Below are 18,978 nucleotides of genomic sequence, written 5' to 3'. Positions count from 1 at the left end.
CTGGCTTTTTTTTTTTTTAAGATTTTATTTTTAAGTCATCTTTACACCCAAAGCGAGGCTCGAGCTCACAGCCCTGAGATCGAGAGTCGCATGCTCTACCCACTGAACCAGGCAGGCGCCCCATCACTTGGCTTTTCAATGTCTCACTGTTTGATCCTGCCCTCCTTCTACTAACTTTATTATCCACATCTCCCCATCCTATTATTCTTGCTTTGCTGGGCTTTCTAGCTTCCTATGAATAGAAATACTAGCTGTTAACTGGAGCCTATAGCTCTATGATTTGTTTTATTCCTCCGACCTTTAAAACCTTTCTCTTCTTGTCTACCCACCCAAACCTTGGCTGTTCATCAAGCACCTGTTCACATTTCATTCCCTTAATGACGCCTTCTCCAACTCCTTGGGTCTTCAATGATTTCTTCTATCCAACTTAGGCCTTGGGTACCACAGTAAGGAGTTCACTTACATATTAATCTTATTCTTTTTATTATTATGTTCAATTAGCCAACATATAATACAACATCATTAATTGATGTAGTGTTCAACAATTCATTAGTTGTGGAACACTAGGTGTTATACGAAACTTACATATTATTTTTTTTTTTTTAAGATTTTATTTATTTGACAGAGAGAGACACAGCGAGAGAGGGAATACAAGCAGGGGGCGTGGGAGAGGGAGAAGGAGGCTTCCTGCTGAGCAGGGAGCCTGATGCAGGGCTCGATCCCAGGACCCTGGGATCATGACCTGAGCCGAAGGCAGACGCTTAACAACTGAGCCACCCAGGCGCCCCTTTACATATTATTTTTAATCGTTCCTTATTGCTTTGTCTCCGGCTGTATTTTAAGTGTTCTGAGGGTAAGAGCTTGGTCTTAACCACTCTTTCTGTACCTCTCTTCAGGAAATAAACATATGCTGGCGTTTAAAAACATTGCCCCCTGGGACTTGGTTTTCTATAGTACCTTTGTTTACTGAGTTAACTGAGGAAGCTGAAAATGGATCCATTCTGTGAACATGAAAATAAAAGTAGAAACAGTGCTCGGGAAATATTAGTGTTTTTTACCTTCTACCCAGCACCATTCGGTCAGGTTCTTGTTCCGATTGGACTTGCTCATAAAGTGGGGAGTTCATCCCCCAGGACAGTAATTTATTCAAAAGAAGTGGCTGTGAGGCCTGGGCTCAGCCCTTTGGCCTCTCTTGGCGTGCTTTTCCTGGGACAGAAAACCAGGTGTTCTCCCTAAGAGGTGAAACTTTATTAAAATGCTTCCATCTTCAGTCACCAATGATTCTATTAAAGCAAACTTTTTTTTTTTTTAGCTTGTAAAAAATTTATGGGGGCCGCCTGGGCGGCTCAGGTCATGATCCTGGGGTCCTGGGATCGAGCCCCGCATCAGGCTCCCCTACTCTGTGGGGAGCCTGCTTCTCCTTCTCCCTCTCCCTCTGCTTGTGCTCTCTGTCAAATAAATAAATAAAATCTTTAAAAAAAAAAAAAGAATCGGGCTCCCTGCTCAGCAGGGAGTCTGCTTCTCTCTCTGCCCCTCCCCGCTCTCATGCTCTCTCTCTCTATCTCATTCTCTCTCTCAAATAAATAAATAAAATCTTAAAAAAAAAAAAAATTTAAGAAAAAAAAAAAAAAGAAATTTATGGGACCTGGATGTTCCTAATCAGAAAGGAATTTTATACCATTAATGCCCCCTCTCTTAAGGGAAATAATTACTTTTATGCAGGGACACTACTTAAAAAGATAACCTTAACAAACTTGAGGCCCTTCCAAATTGGCAATCCTGCACATTTAACCTGAGCAAATCTCCAAAGCATTCTGGGGCGCCTGGGTGGCTCAGTCGGTTAAGTGTCTGCCTTGGGCTCAGGTCATGATCTCAGGGTCCTGGGATCGAGCCCCGCATAGGGCTCCCTGCTCAGCGGGGAGTCTGCTTCTCCCTCTGCTCCTCCCCCTGCTTGTGTTCTCTCTCTCTCTCTCATGCGCACACATGTGTGTGCATTCTCTCTCAAATAAAATAAAATCTTTTAAAAAAATCTCCAAAGCATTCTGCTATGGGGATAAAAACACTCATTCTGAACACAGCCTCTCAATTTGGCTCATTTTGGGACTTAGAAGAGTATTTGATCTTGTATATTTCCAGGATCCCCTCAGTTAATAACTGCTCATTGACGGGGCGCTTGGGTGGCTCACTTGGTTAAGCATCTGACTCTTGGTTTCAACTCAGGTTGTGATCTCAGGGTCCTGGGATCGAGCCCCGTGTCCAGCTCTGCGCTCAGCACGGAGTCTGCTGGAGATTGTTTCCTTTTCCCTCTGCTCCTCCCCTCTCTAAAATAAATAAATAAAATCTCTTAAAAAAAAATACTGCCCGTTGACTTGTAAAAAAGGCAGAGTTAACACTGACTGACCGACCGTTCCAGGAGTTAGTCCCAGGGCCCTCACTCCACTTTATAAACAAGGATCTGGAGTCTGGGGAAGTAGGTAAATAACCCAAGCTACACATTTAGGGATAGAGGGAGGATTTGAACCTAAGCCCTAGACCCCTAGAGTCCTTGCCTTTAACTTCTGGGTTATCCTGCTTCCTTGAGAAGGTGAAAGGTTCGCTCCATTTTTTCTATAGGTTTCTAGCTGTGGAGCGTACTTTCTCTGGGTCCAAACCCTGGGAGGACCCATGAGCCTGATGGAGGGATTCTACCAATGTGATTCCATTTCTGGGAGCTAGGGTGGGCAGGGTTCCTTGCTAAACACCAGAGATGGGGACATAGACCACACGAAGTCCTGGATTTTGACCAGCCTATGCTCAGACGAGGGTTCACAGATGCTTAAAACACGTCAGTAAACAGGTTAGTGAAATTAAAACTGGTAAGACTGTAGGTAAAATAGTCATAAAAATCCAAAGATGAAACTGGTTAGTGGTAGTTCCGATACAGGGTCACCTGCAATTGTACACATTTCATTTGTCCCAGGTGCTGACTGACATCTGCCATTACACTATGATCTTGTCACCTGTAATAATTTAATAGTCACTAATCTTTTTTTTTATTTTTTAGAAAGAGAGAGAGCACGAGCGGGGGGGTGGAGAGTTGGGCAGAGGGAGAGAGAGAATCTTAAGTAGCCTCCACACAGAGCACAGAGTCCAACATGGGACACGATCTCACCACCCTGAGATCATGACCTGAGCCAAAATCAAGAGTCAGACACTTAACCGACTGAACTACCCAGGTGCCCCAATAGTCACTAATTTTAAATGTTATTCAAACTGTAGAAGTTCGAATTCCATATTCATCAGTCAAGCACGTATGCATATATAGTGTGAATCTTGATAGGAATAAAGAAATGTACTAGCATATTCGAATTTGGTGATAACATACTAGTTGTCATTATGGATATCTGGAGAAATAATAGTTGGCCTGAAACATTTTGTGGACTTTATGTGTCAAAGGAACATGGAAGTGCAACTCGGGTCCAAAATGTTAAAGAAGTAAGTTAAAATTAGATGAGCTCATCACATTCATAGGATAAATTTGACCAGAGGGGCCACCTGTGTATTTACTGTCAAAAATACAGGGGGTGTCTCGGTGGCTCAGTTGGTTAAGCATCTGCCTTTGGCTCAGGTCATGATCCCGGGGTCCTGGGATCAAGCCCCGCATCGGGCTCCCTGCTCACAGGGAACCCGCTTCTTCCTCTCTTCCCTGCTTATGCTCTCTCTAATAAATAAATAAATAAAATATTTTTTAAAAATGCAGGAAGGGCACCTGGGTGGCTCAGATAAGCATCTGCCTTCAGCTCAGGTCATGATCCCAGGGTCCCCGGATCAAGCCCCACATCCGGCTCCCTGCTCGGCGAGAAGCCTGCTTCTCCCTCTCCCACTCCCCCTTGCTTGTGTTCCCTCTCTTGCTGTGTCTCTCTCTGTCAAATAAATAAATAAAATCTTTAAAAAAAATGCAGGAATCGCGAAAGCAAGCTGATTTTCAGTTACGAGCTGTAGTGTTTTAAAACCAATTTTGATGACATCCATTATCGGCCGCATTACTAAAATCCTCTCAATGTGTACATCTTTGCAGCCACGGGAGTGTGAACAAACGATGTCGAAACACATTCCAAGTTCGTGTCACACAGGAAGTGGCCCGCTCTGATAATGGGCAAAGGTTAACAGACCGGAACTAGCTGCTCCTGAGATGACATTTTCACTGGAAGCAGAAGAAATCAAACAAGGAAACAAATGCCAAACTGAGTAACAGTGGGGTGATCTTAACATCAACATCTGCCGGGCACCGAATGCATGAGAAGTGTTCGTAATAGAAATGCGTTCTGCAGTCAGAATTTCTTACGTCTTTCTCTCTCTCACATATATCTTCAAAGTAATTAGAGTTTAAGATTGTTCTTCAAATTTTGCTGCTGGCTTTCTTGTATCTATCTGTGCAAGTAAATCATATACAAGCCAAGAAAGTAGGGCTGGGAGGCAGCATCCCTGTATGGGATAATAGTCCATGAGTGTGTGTGCGTGTGTGTGTACGTGTGTGTTACTGCATGCCCAGACACTAACCATTTTCTCAACCCGAAGTTCGACAGTGGAGTCGGCTGGCATGGTGCCAGGGCAGACCCATCTGTGGTCAGTGGCCATTTGTCAGCCTGATGAACAATGATAACCAGTGTCTACCGTGTGCTTGCCGGATGCCAAGCCCTTTGCAGGCATTTTCTCATTTAATCCTCTCCACCGCTTTGCGAAGTGGATACCATGCTTATCCCTATCTTCTGAATGAGAAAATGAAGACATGGGAAGGTTACCGATGTCTCTCAAGGTGGCACAGCTAATTCGTGGTGGAACCAGGGTAGACGCCGCGCTCTTAACCCTCGGCTCTAGCCCTGCCCTGTAGGACAGGGGGGCCTCGACCTCAACGCCCCGCCTGAAGCAGAGGAAATTGCTGCCACGGATACCGGCCAAGCCAAGCCCGAAACCTGGAGGATATAGAAGGATTCAGAAATCATGCCCCTAGTGGCGCCTGGCTCCGCCCATGTGGCCCAGCAGGCAGGCCCCTCCCACCGATGTGCCCCAGGTATTAGAATCAGGCAGAAAGTACAAGGCTTTGGCTTTCTTAACCCTCACAGAGCTGCTGGGAAAAGTCAAGCTCCTCACGCCTTGCCCGGCGTGTGGACAGCACTCGAAATGCTAACTCTTTGTTATTATTTATTATTAATAAGCAATTAATCCTGTTCTATGAATCAATAGTATTTGCATGTACTATTCATACATTTGTGATTATAATGAAGACAGGAGTTAGGTGGCTGGAATGAGGCCCGGGTCAGAATCTGAACACCCAGGCTGGGGTGCTGCTGATAGCCAGATCCGGGGCTGCCGAAGTTTCTCCTGATGATGAATATGGTGAGTCCCAGAGCCCCAGGTGAGCCTGAGCTTGGGAGGCCCCTCACTGGAGGGAGTAAAGGGATGGGGTGGGGCAGGAGGAGGCTGGAATCGGGCAGGTCCCTACTGATGCCAGCCCCCGTACCTTGCATCCTGTTGCTATCTTATAAATGCCGCACAGCAAGAAAAATCCTTAGTGGGTGAAGAGAAGGAAGTGATCGCACAGAAATGCCTGCTTCTTCTCCCGCAGACTGAAAAATCCTAGCGACTCAACAAGGATGTATTTTCCAAAAGGCATAAGCTGAAGCTGTAATGACCGGCACGTACATTCTTTCTCATCCTAGCAACAGCCCCCTCGTGCTGATAAAGGCATTAGGAGTCTCATGTAGAAGATGAGGCCCCGGGGGGGTGGGGGGCGGGTGATGGAACTTTTATGGTGACACAGTAGGGAAGGGTAGGAAATGGGATCCCTCATGAGCCCGTGTGACACTAAAGTATCTATTGTTTTCACGCTGCCATGCTGGCTCTCTCTCTGTAGCCTCTCTTGGACGGGGATCTACAGATTTCCAGGCACTTCTGTAACACCATTATTTTTCAGAACATTCAGGTGGGTTCTAGGACCCCAGTGATGTCCTCTGCCTCTCCTCATCAAAGGCGAAGACGAAGTTTTGCCTTTAACACAACAGGCCACATCCGCCTACTGCATCCCTCAATTCATGATCCCTCATAGGCCATCTGCGACAGTTCTTGCCCAGGCCGGGCCCACCAGCCCCTAGCAGGCTCCCTCCCCTGGCCCACACAGATCACCTGCCAGGCTGGTTCTGACTGTCGCAGGATCTCGGCCAAGTGCCAACCGACCTCAGATGGTTGAATCTCTTTTCTCAAGCCTGGCAAAAACATCCTCCTTTCTGCTTCGAATTTCCCTTTTTTTTTTTTTTATTAGCTTTTATTTTGAGGATTGAGCAAGAGCCATTCCAGAATTGCAAAAGATAGTTTCCATGGTTTCACCAACCCAAACACAGGACAAGAAACAATATGCTGCCCTCCAGCTCCATGTGGGAAATGCTGTTACTCTGTCAAAACCCCAGAGATCACCTGCTCCTTGGGCAGAAGAGATTTCAGGAGGTATGCATTTATAGGCCGCGCACATTTCTCAAGGAGCTATTCCACAACTTCCCCGGAATTTTTCAAACATCAAAAAAGAAAGTTGTACATTAACCAGCTGCACCTCCCTTAATTGCTCATCTAAACAGAGCAATTAAAATTTGCTGACGGCTTGAAAAACTATCAGAGAGCTAGCAGAAGGTGCCAAGTTTAATAATTAACACATTTTAAAAACCAGAGTCAAATTCAGGCACTTCTAAACGTACATCACTGTGGTGGTCACCTACTAATCCTAAAATTCCAATTTGAGCCCCTCTCCCGCCCTCCGTGTGATTTGGCGGGAAATGCAAAAGGGTTTGGAAGTCGGCGGATGTCAGTTTTGGATCCAATCAATTGCTACTTTGTCGGTGTAAAGTTAAAGGTCACCTCCCTGGGCTCCAGGGGCTCACAGCCCTATTGGAGGGGAAAGTGAACCATTACAAACTCCTGGAGAAGAACCAGGGGGCAGGGGAAAGTAAAACAGAGGCATCTAATCCAGGGGGGATTCAGGAGGGCAGTCCTGGGAGACAATATCTCAGCCAAGGTGTGAGGTTAACTAAGTGTCTTTCAGCATCTGTTTCCTCCTCAAACTACAGAGAATGACTGAAACACCTTCCTCCCTTCCACCGCTGCCCCCCCGCCCCCAGCCTGTCCTGGGCGTCCTCGCTTCTCTCTCTTGGTTTCCTTCATTTCATTTGCTTCAGTGGCTTCAGCTAAAACTTCGCCGCCGCCCGCATCTGTGAACCCAACTTCCTCCCTGCATTTCCACCTGCTAGACATCTCTCCCTGGCGTCCTCCCGGCACCTCCGACTCTCTGTGCTTCATCCTTCTCCCAAACCTGCTCTTCCCCGTCACGTCCCTCTTCTTGCTAATACCATCACCATATTCCAGTCACTTGACACCTGTCACTCTGTGAATGAAAAATCCTCAGTACTCATTCATTGACCACACAAAGAACTAAACCTGTTGGGGATGATGTACAAGCCTCCCTACAATTCATCCCACCAGACCCCGCCCCCCCTCAACTCTCCACACTGAAGTTCTCGAGGTTTCCTAAACGTGCTACTGTGTTCTTTCAAGTTTGTGATTTTATATCAGCTGTTCCTCAGCTCCAAAGGCTTTCTACATCTAGTCTCCTGCTGAACTCCTATTCATCCTTTAAGACCTGCTTCAAATGTCACCTCCTCTGTGAAGTCTGCCCAGATTTTTCTCAGGCAGAGTTCGACATTCTCTCCAATCACCTTCCCTGGGACTTTGTGCATGCACCACTAAAGCATCTTATCAGAGGTCATGAGTATTTATTGTTCAGGACTCTGTCTCCCACATTAGCTTGTGAATGCCCCCAGGGCAACATCCTTATAACTCATCTTCTATTCCCTTCGGGATAGGATGTGGAACAGGAAGTAAATGGTCATTGCATGAATGAATAATGAATTAATGAACAAATTCCTCTTGTGGCATGTACCACTTTCGACCCTGTATTGTCTTTGTTTGGGTATCTCATCTCCTTTCCTGGATGGACAAACCTTCCAGGGCAAAAGCAATATGATCCATTCTTGTGATGACCCTGTAATCTAGCTATGACTAATTGGTGTTGCCCTCATGCAGCAGATAAAGCAATTGAGTTAAGGCCTTGGAACCCTGCTTTCTTGGTTTTGAGAACAATGCCTATCCCATGTACTGTTCTTGAGAAAAGGCAGATCTATTCACCTGTCCCCTCTTTTGAGAGTTTGAGGGTGAATGCAGAGGTTCACCACTGCTTGCAAAAATAGCCAAACCCTTGTCTACCCTTCCTGAATGAGTCCAACATGACTAATTTGAGTGATCTTGAAGGTCTGGAGTATGAATCAGAAAGGGCAAAATAAGGGGGGGGCGGAATAGAAAAACCTGAATCCATTAGACTTGGGGCAAAAACAGGACTTTGGGGGCCTGGCAAGAGAACCTTCAGTTTCTGTAAGATGGGATGTTATGCAAGGCAGCACCAAGAAGCACTGAGTAATATTTTCTAAAGCACCTAGGTAGCTATGTTTTTAAGTCCACGTTCCTAGAGGAGAAAAATGCCAAAAATACTGACAGGAAAGAGAATCGATATAGCCTTGACCCACCTTAGCATGCCATCGTGCCTAGGAATCTAAGTACCTGCAGCACCGGACACAGAGTCTGGCACGAGCGAGCTCAGGAGGGCCCCACAAACAGAAGTGGTAGCCTGAGATCTGACCCAGAGGTGAGGCCTAGAGCGGAGGGAGCAGCACAGAACCAGGATCAGCACCCAACATCCAAGGCCTTGGTTTACTCACCAGGTCCAGCAGAGTCAGGGCCCCTCTATCCTGCCCACTCCTGGGGAGCAAGGACTGACCTTGCTCCTGAGACCTGGCCAGGGCAAGTGTTGGCCAACACATCCATGGTTTGGGGAGGTGTCCTAATTACTCCGCAGGCACCAGGAGACCCTGGGATTTGGGCCTAAGCATCCCCACGGTTCTGTTAGGCTGTTCTGGGAGCATTGCTTAATCCTACTAACCCCACCCCACATGGTCCGCCCTCCTCAGAGGGTAAGTTTCCCCACTGACCTCCATCCCTCCCTCTGGCTTCTGTCTTTGTGCCCTGTGGTGTCTCTGTGTCTCAGAGGGTGGTCTCTGTCCCCAACCCTGCCCACACAGGCTAGGCCAGAGAGTCAAGTTTCTCCATTCCAGCCCTGTTGGACTTGTTCACCCAACTTGTTCATCCTGCTCTAAGTCGGGGGGGGGGGGGAGGGGGTGAGAGGAGAAGAGCTATTTGCCCCAAAGGACCGGCTGCCCCAGAGAGACCCATGACAATCACAGAAATACAAAGAGGCAGGCTCAGGACCGGTCTTTGACAATCGATCGCCCCGGGGGCCCAATCCCTGCTTTCGGACCCAGGAGCTGTTCCAGGTCGTTTGCCTGCTACCAGAATTACAACACGTTGTGGTGCACGCCTGCTTCCAACGAGGGCGCAGAGCGTCCAAGTCACGTTGGAGCAAAGGACTGATCTTTGCTTGGAAAAAGTGACGGACCTTGGCGTCACCCCCTAGTAGAAATCTCTCGCCTGCCGGCCCCCTTTCTCCTTGCCTCGAAAATTCCCCCAAGCGTAGGCCTGGCAGCCTTCGGAGGGAGAAGTGCAAAGCCGGGCCCCAAGCTTTCCAGACTTTCAGCCCCCCACCTCTGTCCAGGACCGCACCAAATCCTGCCCGCGAGGGAGGCTCCGTGCTCGGCGCTCGGGACCCGCGAGATCCCCGCCAGTGCGCAGAGAGTCTCGGGGGGGGGGGCCCGGGGCCAGCCTCCGCCCCCGCCCCAGGACCCTCGGCCCTCCGCCGCCCGCGCGCCTACCCCCCCCACCCCCGGGCGGCCACCTGTCCGGGCGCAGGAGGAGGAAGGAGGGCCGCCGCCGCGACTGACCTGAGATGCCGCCCCCCACCACGACCACATCGCATTTGCGGCTCATGGCGCTCGCCCCGCTCCGGGCCTCCCCGGTGCCCGCTGCTCGGCAGTCTGGGTCTCGGCCCCCGCCCGCCGCGCTGCTGCCCCCGCGCACTAGCGCCGCCGCCCAGCCGCTATATCGCCCGCCCCGGGCCCCGCCCCCGCCCGCAGCTCCACCGCCCGGACCTGGGGAGGGCGGGCGCCGGGGGCGGAGAGATCACCTGGGGCCTGCAAGGGGGGGCGGAGGGGGGAGGGGGGAGGGGGCCTCCCGGGAGCCCTCAGCCCCCGGCCTCCTGCACAGTCTTTATTTCCCACGCGCCTCCCTCGTGCGCTATCCAGCTGGTGGGGGGGGGGGGAGGGGGCTGGGAGGGTGGCGCGTGGGGATGGCTTCCTTCAGCCCCCCACTTACTCCCCCAAATGGAGCAATACAAATAATAGCAAGCATTCACCGAGTGCTTTCCAGATCCCAGGCACCGCATTAAGCGCTTTGCATGCATGATTCCGGTTAAGGCTTCCAACAACCCATTTTACAGATGAGGAGAGCGAGATAAAAGTAGTGAGGGGCGAAGGCAAGATAAAAAAGCCAGCAAGAGGGGCGCCTGGGTTGCTCAGTAGTTAAGCATCTGCCTTCGGCTCAGGTCATGATCCCAGGGTCCTGGGATCGAGCCCCACATCAGGCCCCCTGCTCGGGGGGGAAGCCTGCTTCTCCCTCTCCCACTCCCCCTGCTTGTGTTCCCTCTCTCGCTGTGTCTCTCTTTGTCAAATAAAATCTTTAAAAAAAAAAAAAAAAAAGCCAGAAAGAGAAAAAGTAAAAAGCAAGGTGGTTCTGAGACCCACTGATCCACAGAGCAGTATTGTCACTATCTCAGGATATACTTGGGAGGGATTCCCAGCCCCTCTCATCGTCCTTCCAGAAACCCACCTTTCCCCCACTCCGCACCCCTGCCCTCATGCCGGTAATGAACTCAGGAAGAGTGAAGCAGAGAGCAGAATTATCTGTAGCCCTGGGGTGTGGGTCTGGGGACCTCGGCTTTGCCACACATAGGGGTGATTGGTCAGTATTACAGGAGGTTAAGATGAGACGGCCCAGGTAAAACAGAGGTGTATTGCTTCAGGGGACTTGGAAAGCCACCTTTCCAAAAGTGGAAAGAAGCAATGTAGGGTGGCTTTTCAGGAAATAATTGTGTGAAGTGCTTCAGTTCAGGGTAGGGGAACTGTGGGACTGGCGGGGCAGGGCAAGGCCTGGCTCCAGGTCTGGTGAACTCTTTGAAGCAAACTTCCACCTCATCACACCCCAGTCCCGGTATCCACCTGCTACCAAAGCATCCTGAGCTTCTGCCACCCTCAGACTAGAAGAGGGTTTGGGCATGTCTGTGACTGAGAAGTCACCTACGGCAGAAGTCGTGGTTCTGCTCTGACCTGATTTCTAGAACTTTCCTCTCTCCTGCTTTGGTATAAAACAGCCCCACAGCCTGAATGTGGGTCCCCACTGCCCCACCCTGAGGACAGCCCATGCTGGCCTTCTCATTGCCAAACCCTGCCTGTCCACCTCCATCCACAGGGCCCGGAAGCTTCAGGCTTCTTAGCTGTGGACACTCTGTTCCCTCACCTAGACTGCAAGAGAATCTCACGTCCAGTGGGGTAGGGTGAGATGGGTGGAGAGGGTACTTGTAGGGTCAGCTTGGGATCTCTTTGGCATGGCTCCAAAAATAGAAAGTCAGCCTGGCTCCAAGTCATCTGCAGCTTTGAGTTCGATGCCGGCTGACTTTTCTTTCTTTCTTTTTTTAAAGATTTTATTTATTTATTTGACAGAGAGAGCAGGAGCACAAACAGGGGGAGCAGCAGGGGGAGAGGGACAAGCAGACTCCCCACTGAGGAGGGAGCCAGACTCCGGGCTAGATCCCAGGACCCTGGGATTTTGACCTGAGCCAAAAGCAGACACTTAACTGACTGAGCCACCCAGGTGCCCTATCGTTTCTTGATGTCCAACTGGTAAGGAGACCAGGACAAGAACTGCAGTTCCATGGTGTCTGTGGACAAAACTGACCAGCAAACAGCATTTTCCCCAGGCAAAGGTAATCAGTTAACCTTGTGCCCTATGAGGTCAAAAATGAGTTGATGAGCACTCAGGAGCCTTCAGAGGGCCTCTGAGGTTACCTCATACCCTACATCCAGGCAGTCGGCAGGCCTGCTCAGGGTCCTCAGTCTCCTCAGTGTGGTAACTCCCAGGGTTCATCTTCTCTCTCTTCATTGTGTGGCCCGATGAAGCCTTTAAAAGCAGTGCTTCTCAAACTTGAATGTGGGTACAAATCACCCCGGTCTGGGGTGGGTTCTCCTCTACTCCGGGCCTCTACTCTCCAACGGTTCCAGAATCAGCTCCACACTCCAGAGCCCCTGACCTACCTCAAGGTGGTCCTAAGGAGAAGGGGTTTGGTTGTTAGACAAGCATTTATGGAATACCTACCTGCTCTGCTGAGACCTGGGGCAGAGATGAACAAGAGCAGAGCTGCCCCTGCCTTCTGCCCTCTTGGGGCTCACATTCCATCCGAGAAGACATCCAGGAAGGGTAATCACAAGTGTGATTCTGAATGTTGCTCTGGAACACAGAGCAGGGCTAGATAACTAGCCCAGGTAATCAAGGAGGACTTCCGGGAGGAAGTGGCTTTTCTGCTGGGACTTGAAGGATGAACAGGGGTAAATCAACTATTGAGGCGGACACACCAGGCAGAGTCGAGGCCAGAGCATCGGGAGGACTAGACACAGCCCAGTGTCCGAAGCCCATCTTTGACCACCTTTAGGACTTATTACACATACCACAAAACTAATGGTGAATAATAAAAAAAGGAAGGGTGAAAAATTTAACAACGAATAAAATGATGGGAAGTGCCATCTAATTTTGCATGTATTTAGGTCTTCTCTTCCCAAGCAGATAATAAATTCCTGCAGAAAGGGAGATTTTACGTTCTTCTTTATTCATCCATCCAAGAATGATTTATTGAGCACCAACTCTGTGTCAGGTGCTGGGCTCATCACCAGAAGTACACCCTTAGAAATAAGAAATGATGCTATCCTCGAAAAGACAAACATGAAAACGGACAATTTTTAATGAGCCCAAGTCGTGTTGCAATGGAGTTCAACACCCGAGTTCAACACCTCAACCCAAGAAGTACATAAGAATGCTCCTGGCCCCACGCACTGTTTATTTGCCTTTCCAACTTGATGATATCCATGTTTCGTCAATTAAAAGGAACTTACTTTCCTTTCATTTTTTTTATTAGAAGACTGCCAAAGAGATAAAATGTCCTTATTACTTCTTTCTTGCTGTCCAGCTTTTCATTAGCGGATATTTCGGTGAGCCTTTTATGATGCCACAGGACGTTTCAATAAAGAAGCAGGCTGTGCAGAACAGAGTTCACCAGATATTATCTGAGTTGTACATTTCACTAGTTTTGAACACTGGAAGTTTGACAGGGGTTAGAAAATTTGTTTCAAAATGAGATCTAGGTTTCTTTTTCCCAACTTCTTTGTTACTCTTTTGAAAAACATACACCCAGGGATCAAATGATGGCAGCCAGGACAGCTCTTTGACCGCAATTTTAACAATTTAACAATTGTTAAATGTTATAGGGCCTCTGGGTCTGCCCAGTGAGGTAGCCATCCTCAGCTTGGATCCTAATCTGAGAGCGTCCAAATGCCCTCCTTGGGGACAACGAGAAGGCAAGGGGCAGCCTTTCAGCAGGCCAAGACCTTGCTTTTGGCCTCAAGGACTCGTTTGGTGGGGAACCACATCCTCAAGCAGCCCAAGACTTCAGCTCGACTGAAGTCAGAGCCCTTTACTAGACATTGTGCTAGAAGCTAGAGATCCAACTCAAGGTACAGAGGCCGGTTTAAGATGCCAAAGGAAAGACCTGTCCCAGGGCCAGGGGATCGGTCAGGAACTGGCTCGAGTAGAGTTGGCAGGGAACAAACCAGGTGACAGGTGGGTGCTCATGACTTGCCTTAACAGGCTGACAGCTGTGAAGATGTGCTGAGCTGGCTTTTAGAGTCAAGGCTGAGATGGAAGAGAAATGAATCTTCCTGCCCAAAGAACCAGAGTAGGGCTCTTAACCCCTGTGACTTAATTTCCATAGCACAGGCAAGGCAGGGACAAAGGGGGACAGACATCTTGGCAGAGACACCAAACTCCAAGACTTCAGGAAGATAGAGGTCATACCTCTAGACGCGTTGCAAAGCATGTTGAAAAAAAAACCAAACCCTAACTGTACCCAAAGTGATTTTTTATAATGACTGATGCTGAGACTAAGAATATCTCTACAAATCATAATAAGGGCTCCTAAACCCTTTGTTATATAAGGGTTGACATGTCAGGACAGATGATGTGGCAAGGACCGTATAGGACACACAGAGGAAGAGCGAACAGCAAAATATTCAGCTCAGGAAGAAGAGACAATCAGAAGAGACATTTCCCAAGAACACCGGGGTGAAGGTTTTCACGAATTCTTTTGGGAAGAGGAAATTAGAAATTATTATTAGAGCCCCACTGGATACTAATTACAGGTTGTTGAACAGCATTATTTTCAATTAATTACTCTTATGTATATGATTCTAATTTCATAGGGTGAGGTCACTGATGCAGAATCGGTCCTTTGGTTATCTTTATGTAGTCCTGAGTGAATTCATCTCTCCATGTTTTCTTATAAATATATATGTGTCGCATACATTAGAGATGATGATTGCAATCAAGAGTCTGGGGACTCTGAGAATCAGATGAGGGATCCCGTCACTAATGACCGCCACACGAGGCACATTCCCAGTGAGGATGGTTACGCACTACAAAACGATGCTAATAACTGGGGCTTGAGTTGACTTGAAGTCTTCCGAGTAAGAAATCCAGTTTATAGACATGATTGAAATGAAGGTGTTTAAGAACAAAATTTATTCTTCACTATGAAGAATGCTGCGACTTTTTAAGGGTTCACTATGCTGCGACTTTTTAAGGGTTTCATCTATGGACAACTCTAAAAATAAGTGAAGTAGGGACATCTGACTGGCTCAGTCAGTGAATTGTGTGACACTTGATCTCAGGGTCATGAGTTCGAGCCCCATGTTGGGTGTAGAGATTACTTAAATAAATAAAAAATGTAAAAAAAAAATAAGTGAAGTAAAAAGTGAGCAATGGACTACACAAACCTGATGTGTATTATAGAAGGTAGAAAACCTGAGCAGATCTCTGAAAAAAAAATAATATCGAATATAATAATTCAAATGTATATACACCTGCATAGGAAACCCCTTCCTTCTGCAACCAACAGCACCCCCTTTTTTACGACCAAGGTTAGAACACAGGACTCCTGGTGATGAAACGCAAGTATGAAAAAGCTCAAACGTTTTGAAGTTGCCATGGCATTCTGTGTGACTGTAATTCCTGTCCGTAGAAAATTCTACTATGCGTGTTACGTTTACTGACAAATTCCACATAGCTGGGCACTTTCAGGCTCCAAAAAGCAGTACCTGGAGTTGATGCTGCAAACAGAAACTCTGACCCAGTGGGATCAGGACGAATGCCATCTGTCAACGCCTGTATAATGCTGTCTGGCTATTTAAGTCGGGTCACTTCATCAGTGCTGGTCGGGAGCAGCTCCAGGTATATTCACTCACGCTGTTTACTGTAGAAATAGTGAGTAAGGGACAGGCGAGGCTAGGTAAGGAGAGACAGGGAGGGGGCTACGCAACCAGGCTCACAGAAATCCCAGATGCGGAGAAATGTTATAGACAAAATAATAACCAGAGAGAAAGGAACATAACAAGTCCACCTTGTTTGTTCTAAATTCGGGCGAGCCATTTTCATAATATTTACAAATCCACCTTGTTTGTCTTAACTGTTATACACAGTTACCAAATTCCCTGGTCAGTTTTCTATAAAAGACGGACCATAAAAGCCCTCAATGGCAACCCATTCAGGACCCCTCTCACTCTAGAGAGCTTTCCTTTCTGTCCTCACCTTCCCTTAATAAACTTGCACTTCACTTCACCCTATAGTCCGCGAGATTCATTCTTCCACTCTGTGAGACAAGAACCCTGCAACCTTGCAACAATAGTGTACGTTTGCATGTGGATAACAAAATGCTAGATGAAAAAGCAATACTATCGAGGGCTAAATTTCCATGGTTAATTATTCAAGTAATTGAGATGGAAACAAGTCATTTCCTGGCATTATCAATAGACCAATGCCCTATATGAAATTCAGGCTTGGAATGTTCAGGACTAAAAGACAAACTCACCCACCCGATCCTCCTGGAGGAAAAAAAAAATTTCCCTAGGGCCTGGATTCTTTCCTGTCCTGATTTGGTATTTTAAAAGTTAAATCCTAAACTCCACCATTTCCTGGAAGCCTGCTCCTGCTTCAGATCACAACTGATTTAACTATGCTGTGAGTACGAGCTAGAAAAAATCACTCACCGTTCCTACCTTTGGAGGATGAATATTTTACCTTTCTGTCTACCTCAAAGTAACGAGACAGCTGTTCAGATGAGTGCTTATTTGAGGATCGACTGCATGCAGGCCTCGCTCAAATGTCCTTGGAGATGTAAGGAAAATTTTAGCAAACCTTTGCCCTAAACAGGGTCTCCAGATTTGGCAAATAAAAGTACAGGATGCCCAATTAACATGTGAATTTCAATGAGTAATCTTTTTTCATATCAATGTGTTGCATGCAACATTTGCAAAATACTCATATTAAAAAAAATATTAGTTTATCTGAAATTCAAATTTATCTGACAACCCTCTCCAGAAAGGATACTATGTTCTGGTTCAGGTGGAGAAATCAACACAAAGAAGTCAATTTCAGAGTAATACCTAGTAGGACATGAGCAAGTATTCAACTGTGGGGTACAAGGAAAGGGAAAAGTTAACAGAGGTCAGAATTCCTCTGACAATGAGCTACTTAAGGGACCCCATCTTTGCAGGGGTTCTCTTATGTCCTCAGCCTTTAGCACAGTGGTGGTGATGTTTAGTAGATTCTCAGTGTGTGTAATAAACGAACAAATAAATGAATGCATCAACGAGTGGGAGGGAAATTTGAGGTGGGTCTTGAAGGAAGACCGAGATCTGGAGGTAAGGAGTAGCTATGGGAAGGAATGCAACATTTCCATCTTGAAAGGAGGCTGGATGGGGTAGAGCTGTTACAAAGAAGAGTTCCAAGAGCAGGGGATCTCAAACTTTTTGTGACTGGGAATGACTAAGGCAAAGCAAAAGATTCCACAGCTGCTGACTCTGGTGGTTGCACTTTTCCAGCAGAAAAAGAGTTGGGGAAACAAAATGAAAGTCTACAGAATTGCATGCGATGCTTCTAGAAACACACTTGGAGGTCTATTTACAATTCTCCAGGGGAAACCTTGTCAGCCATTAGTAACCCAAGGACTGTATTTTGAGAAATGTTCAACTAGAATATAGGTGTGAAGTTTCTTGAGAACTGGGAAAATGAAAAGTAAGAAACTAAATCTTAGATTTTTAACACTTTGATATGAAAGTGTTAATATCAAGAGCATATTCATTCTCTGGCCTGGCAGACTTCAAATGCACTTTTAAAAGTCATTTAAGGGCACCTGGGTGGCTCAGTCGGTTAAGCATCTGCCTTCGGCTCAGGTCATGATCCCAGCGTCCTGGGATCGAGTCCCACATCGGGCTCCCTGCTCAGCGGGGAGTCTGCTTCTCCCTCTGCTCTTTCCCTCTCCTCGTGCTCATTCTCTCTCTCTCTTTCTGTCTCTCTCTTGTAAAAATAAATAAATAAAATCTTTTTTTATTTTTATTTTTTTTAAAGATTTTATTTATTTATTTGACAGAGAGAGACGCAGCGAGAGAGGGAACACAAGCTGGGGGAGCGGTAGAGGGAGAAGGAGAAGCAGGCTTCCCGCTGAGCAGGGAGCCCGATGTGTAGCTCGATCCCAGGACCCTGGGATCATGACCCGAGCCGAAGGTAGACGCTCAACGACTGAGCCACCCAGGCGCCCCAATAAATAAAATCTTTTTTAAAAAAAGTCATTTAAAATCATCCGAGACCAAGAAGGAACAAGATTTAAACTCTGGAAGTGTTTCAGGCTAGATCAGAGTTTCTCAAGTTCTGCACAGTTGACTTATTGGACGGAACAATTCTTTGCTATGGGGGCTGTCCTGTGCATTGTAGGATGCCTAGCAGCACTCCTGATGTGATGGTCAATTTTGTGTGTCAACTTGGTTGGCCACAGAATGCCCAGGTTAAACATTTCTGAGTGTACCTGTGAGAGGGTTGCCCAATGAGATTAGCATTTGAGTTGGTGGATTTACTGAAGCAGATTACCCTCTCCAACGTGGGTGGGCATCATCCAATCCACTGAGGGCTTAAATAGAACAAAAGATAGAGAAAGGAAGAATTTGCCCTTCTTGCTTCCTGCCTGCCTGCTTTACTTGGGACATCTCATCACATCTTCTCTGGCCCTCAGACTAGAATTTAAACCATTGGCTCCCCTAGCTCTCGGGCTTTTGGATTTGGACTGAATTGCACCATTGGCTTTCCTGGGTCTCCAGCTTGCAGATGGCAGATCATGGAACTTCTTAGCCTCCACAGGTGTGTGAGCCAATCCCTCATTATATATCTCTCTATCTCTGTCTCTATCTCTATCTTTATCTCTCCAGCCTACTGGTTCTGTTTCTTTGGAGAACCCTAACTAATACACCAGCCTTCTACACACTGGATATAAGTAAGACCATCTCTGCCTGCCCATTTGTTTGTGACAAACAAAAAGTGTCTCCAGACATTGCCGAATGTCCCGTGGGAGAGAAAAATTACCCCCCTGTTGAGAACCATTAGTGTAGATGAAAGCACACTGTACCAGTTGAACTGGATGTCTAAGAAGTCACTAATGTAATTTTTTTCCCTATCCAACTGAGACAAATAAGGGATAATTTGAGCAAATAAAGCCTATGCATTTGAGAAGCTTGTCTCTAAGATGAATAAAAGTGCTGCCAGACAGGAGTATTAGATGATGAAAAGGCAAATGATGAACTATAC

The 18,978-nt window shown here is 47.2% G+C and overlaps 1 protein-coding gene across 1 annotated transcript in view; it reads right to left on the bottom strand.

Moving 5' to 3' along the window:
* Positions 1–10,046, bottom strand: part of MAOB (monoamine oxidase B) — a 113,381-nt gene extending 103,335 nt beyond the window's left edge. Inside the window, exon 1 of the mRNA XM_078065446.1 lies at positions 9,912–10,046. Within this exon, the coding sequence (XP_077921572.1) occupies positions 9,912–9,957 (46 nt within the window). The 5' untranslated portion in view covers positions 9,958–10,046. The remainder of the gene's footprint in view (positions 1–9,911) is intronic.
* Between the last annotated feature and the right edge of the window lie 8,932 nt (positions 10,047–18,978).

This window comes from Halichoerus grypus, chromosome X (genome assembly GCF_964656455.1).
Source record: "Halichoerus grypus chromosome X, mHalGry1.hap1.1, whole genome shotgun sequence".
Classification (NCBI taxonomy): Eukaryota; Metazoa; Chordata; class Mammalia; order Carnivora; family Phocidae; genus Halichoerus; species Halichoerus grypus.
Note: the sequence above shows the minus strand (reverse complement) of the source record. Positions and strands in the feature narration are given on the sequence as shown.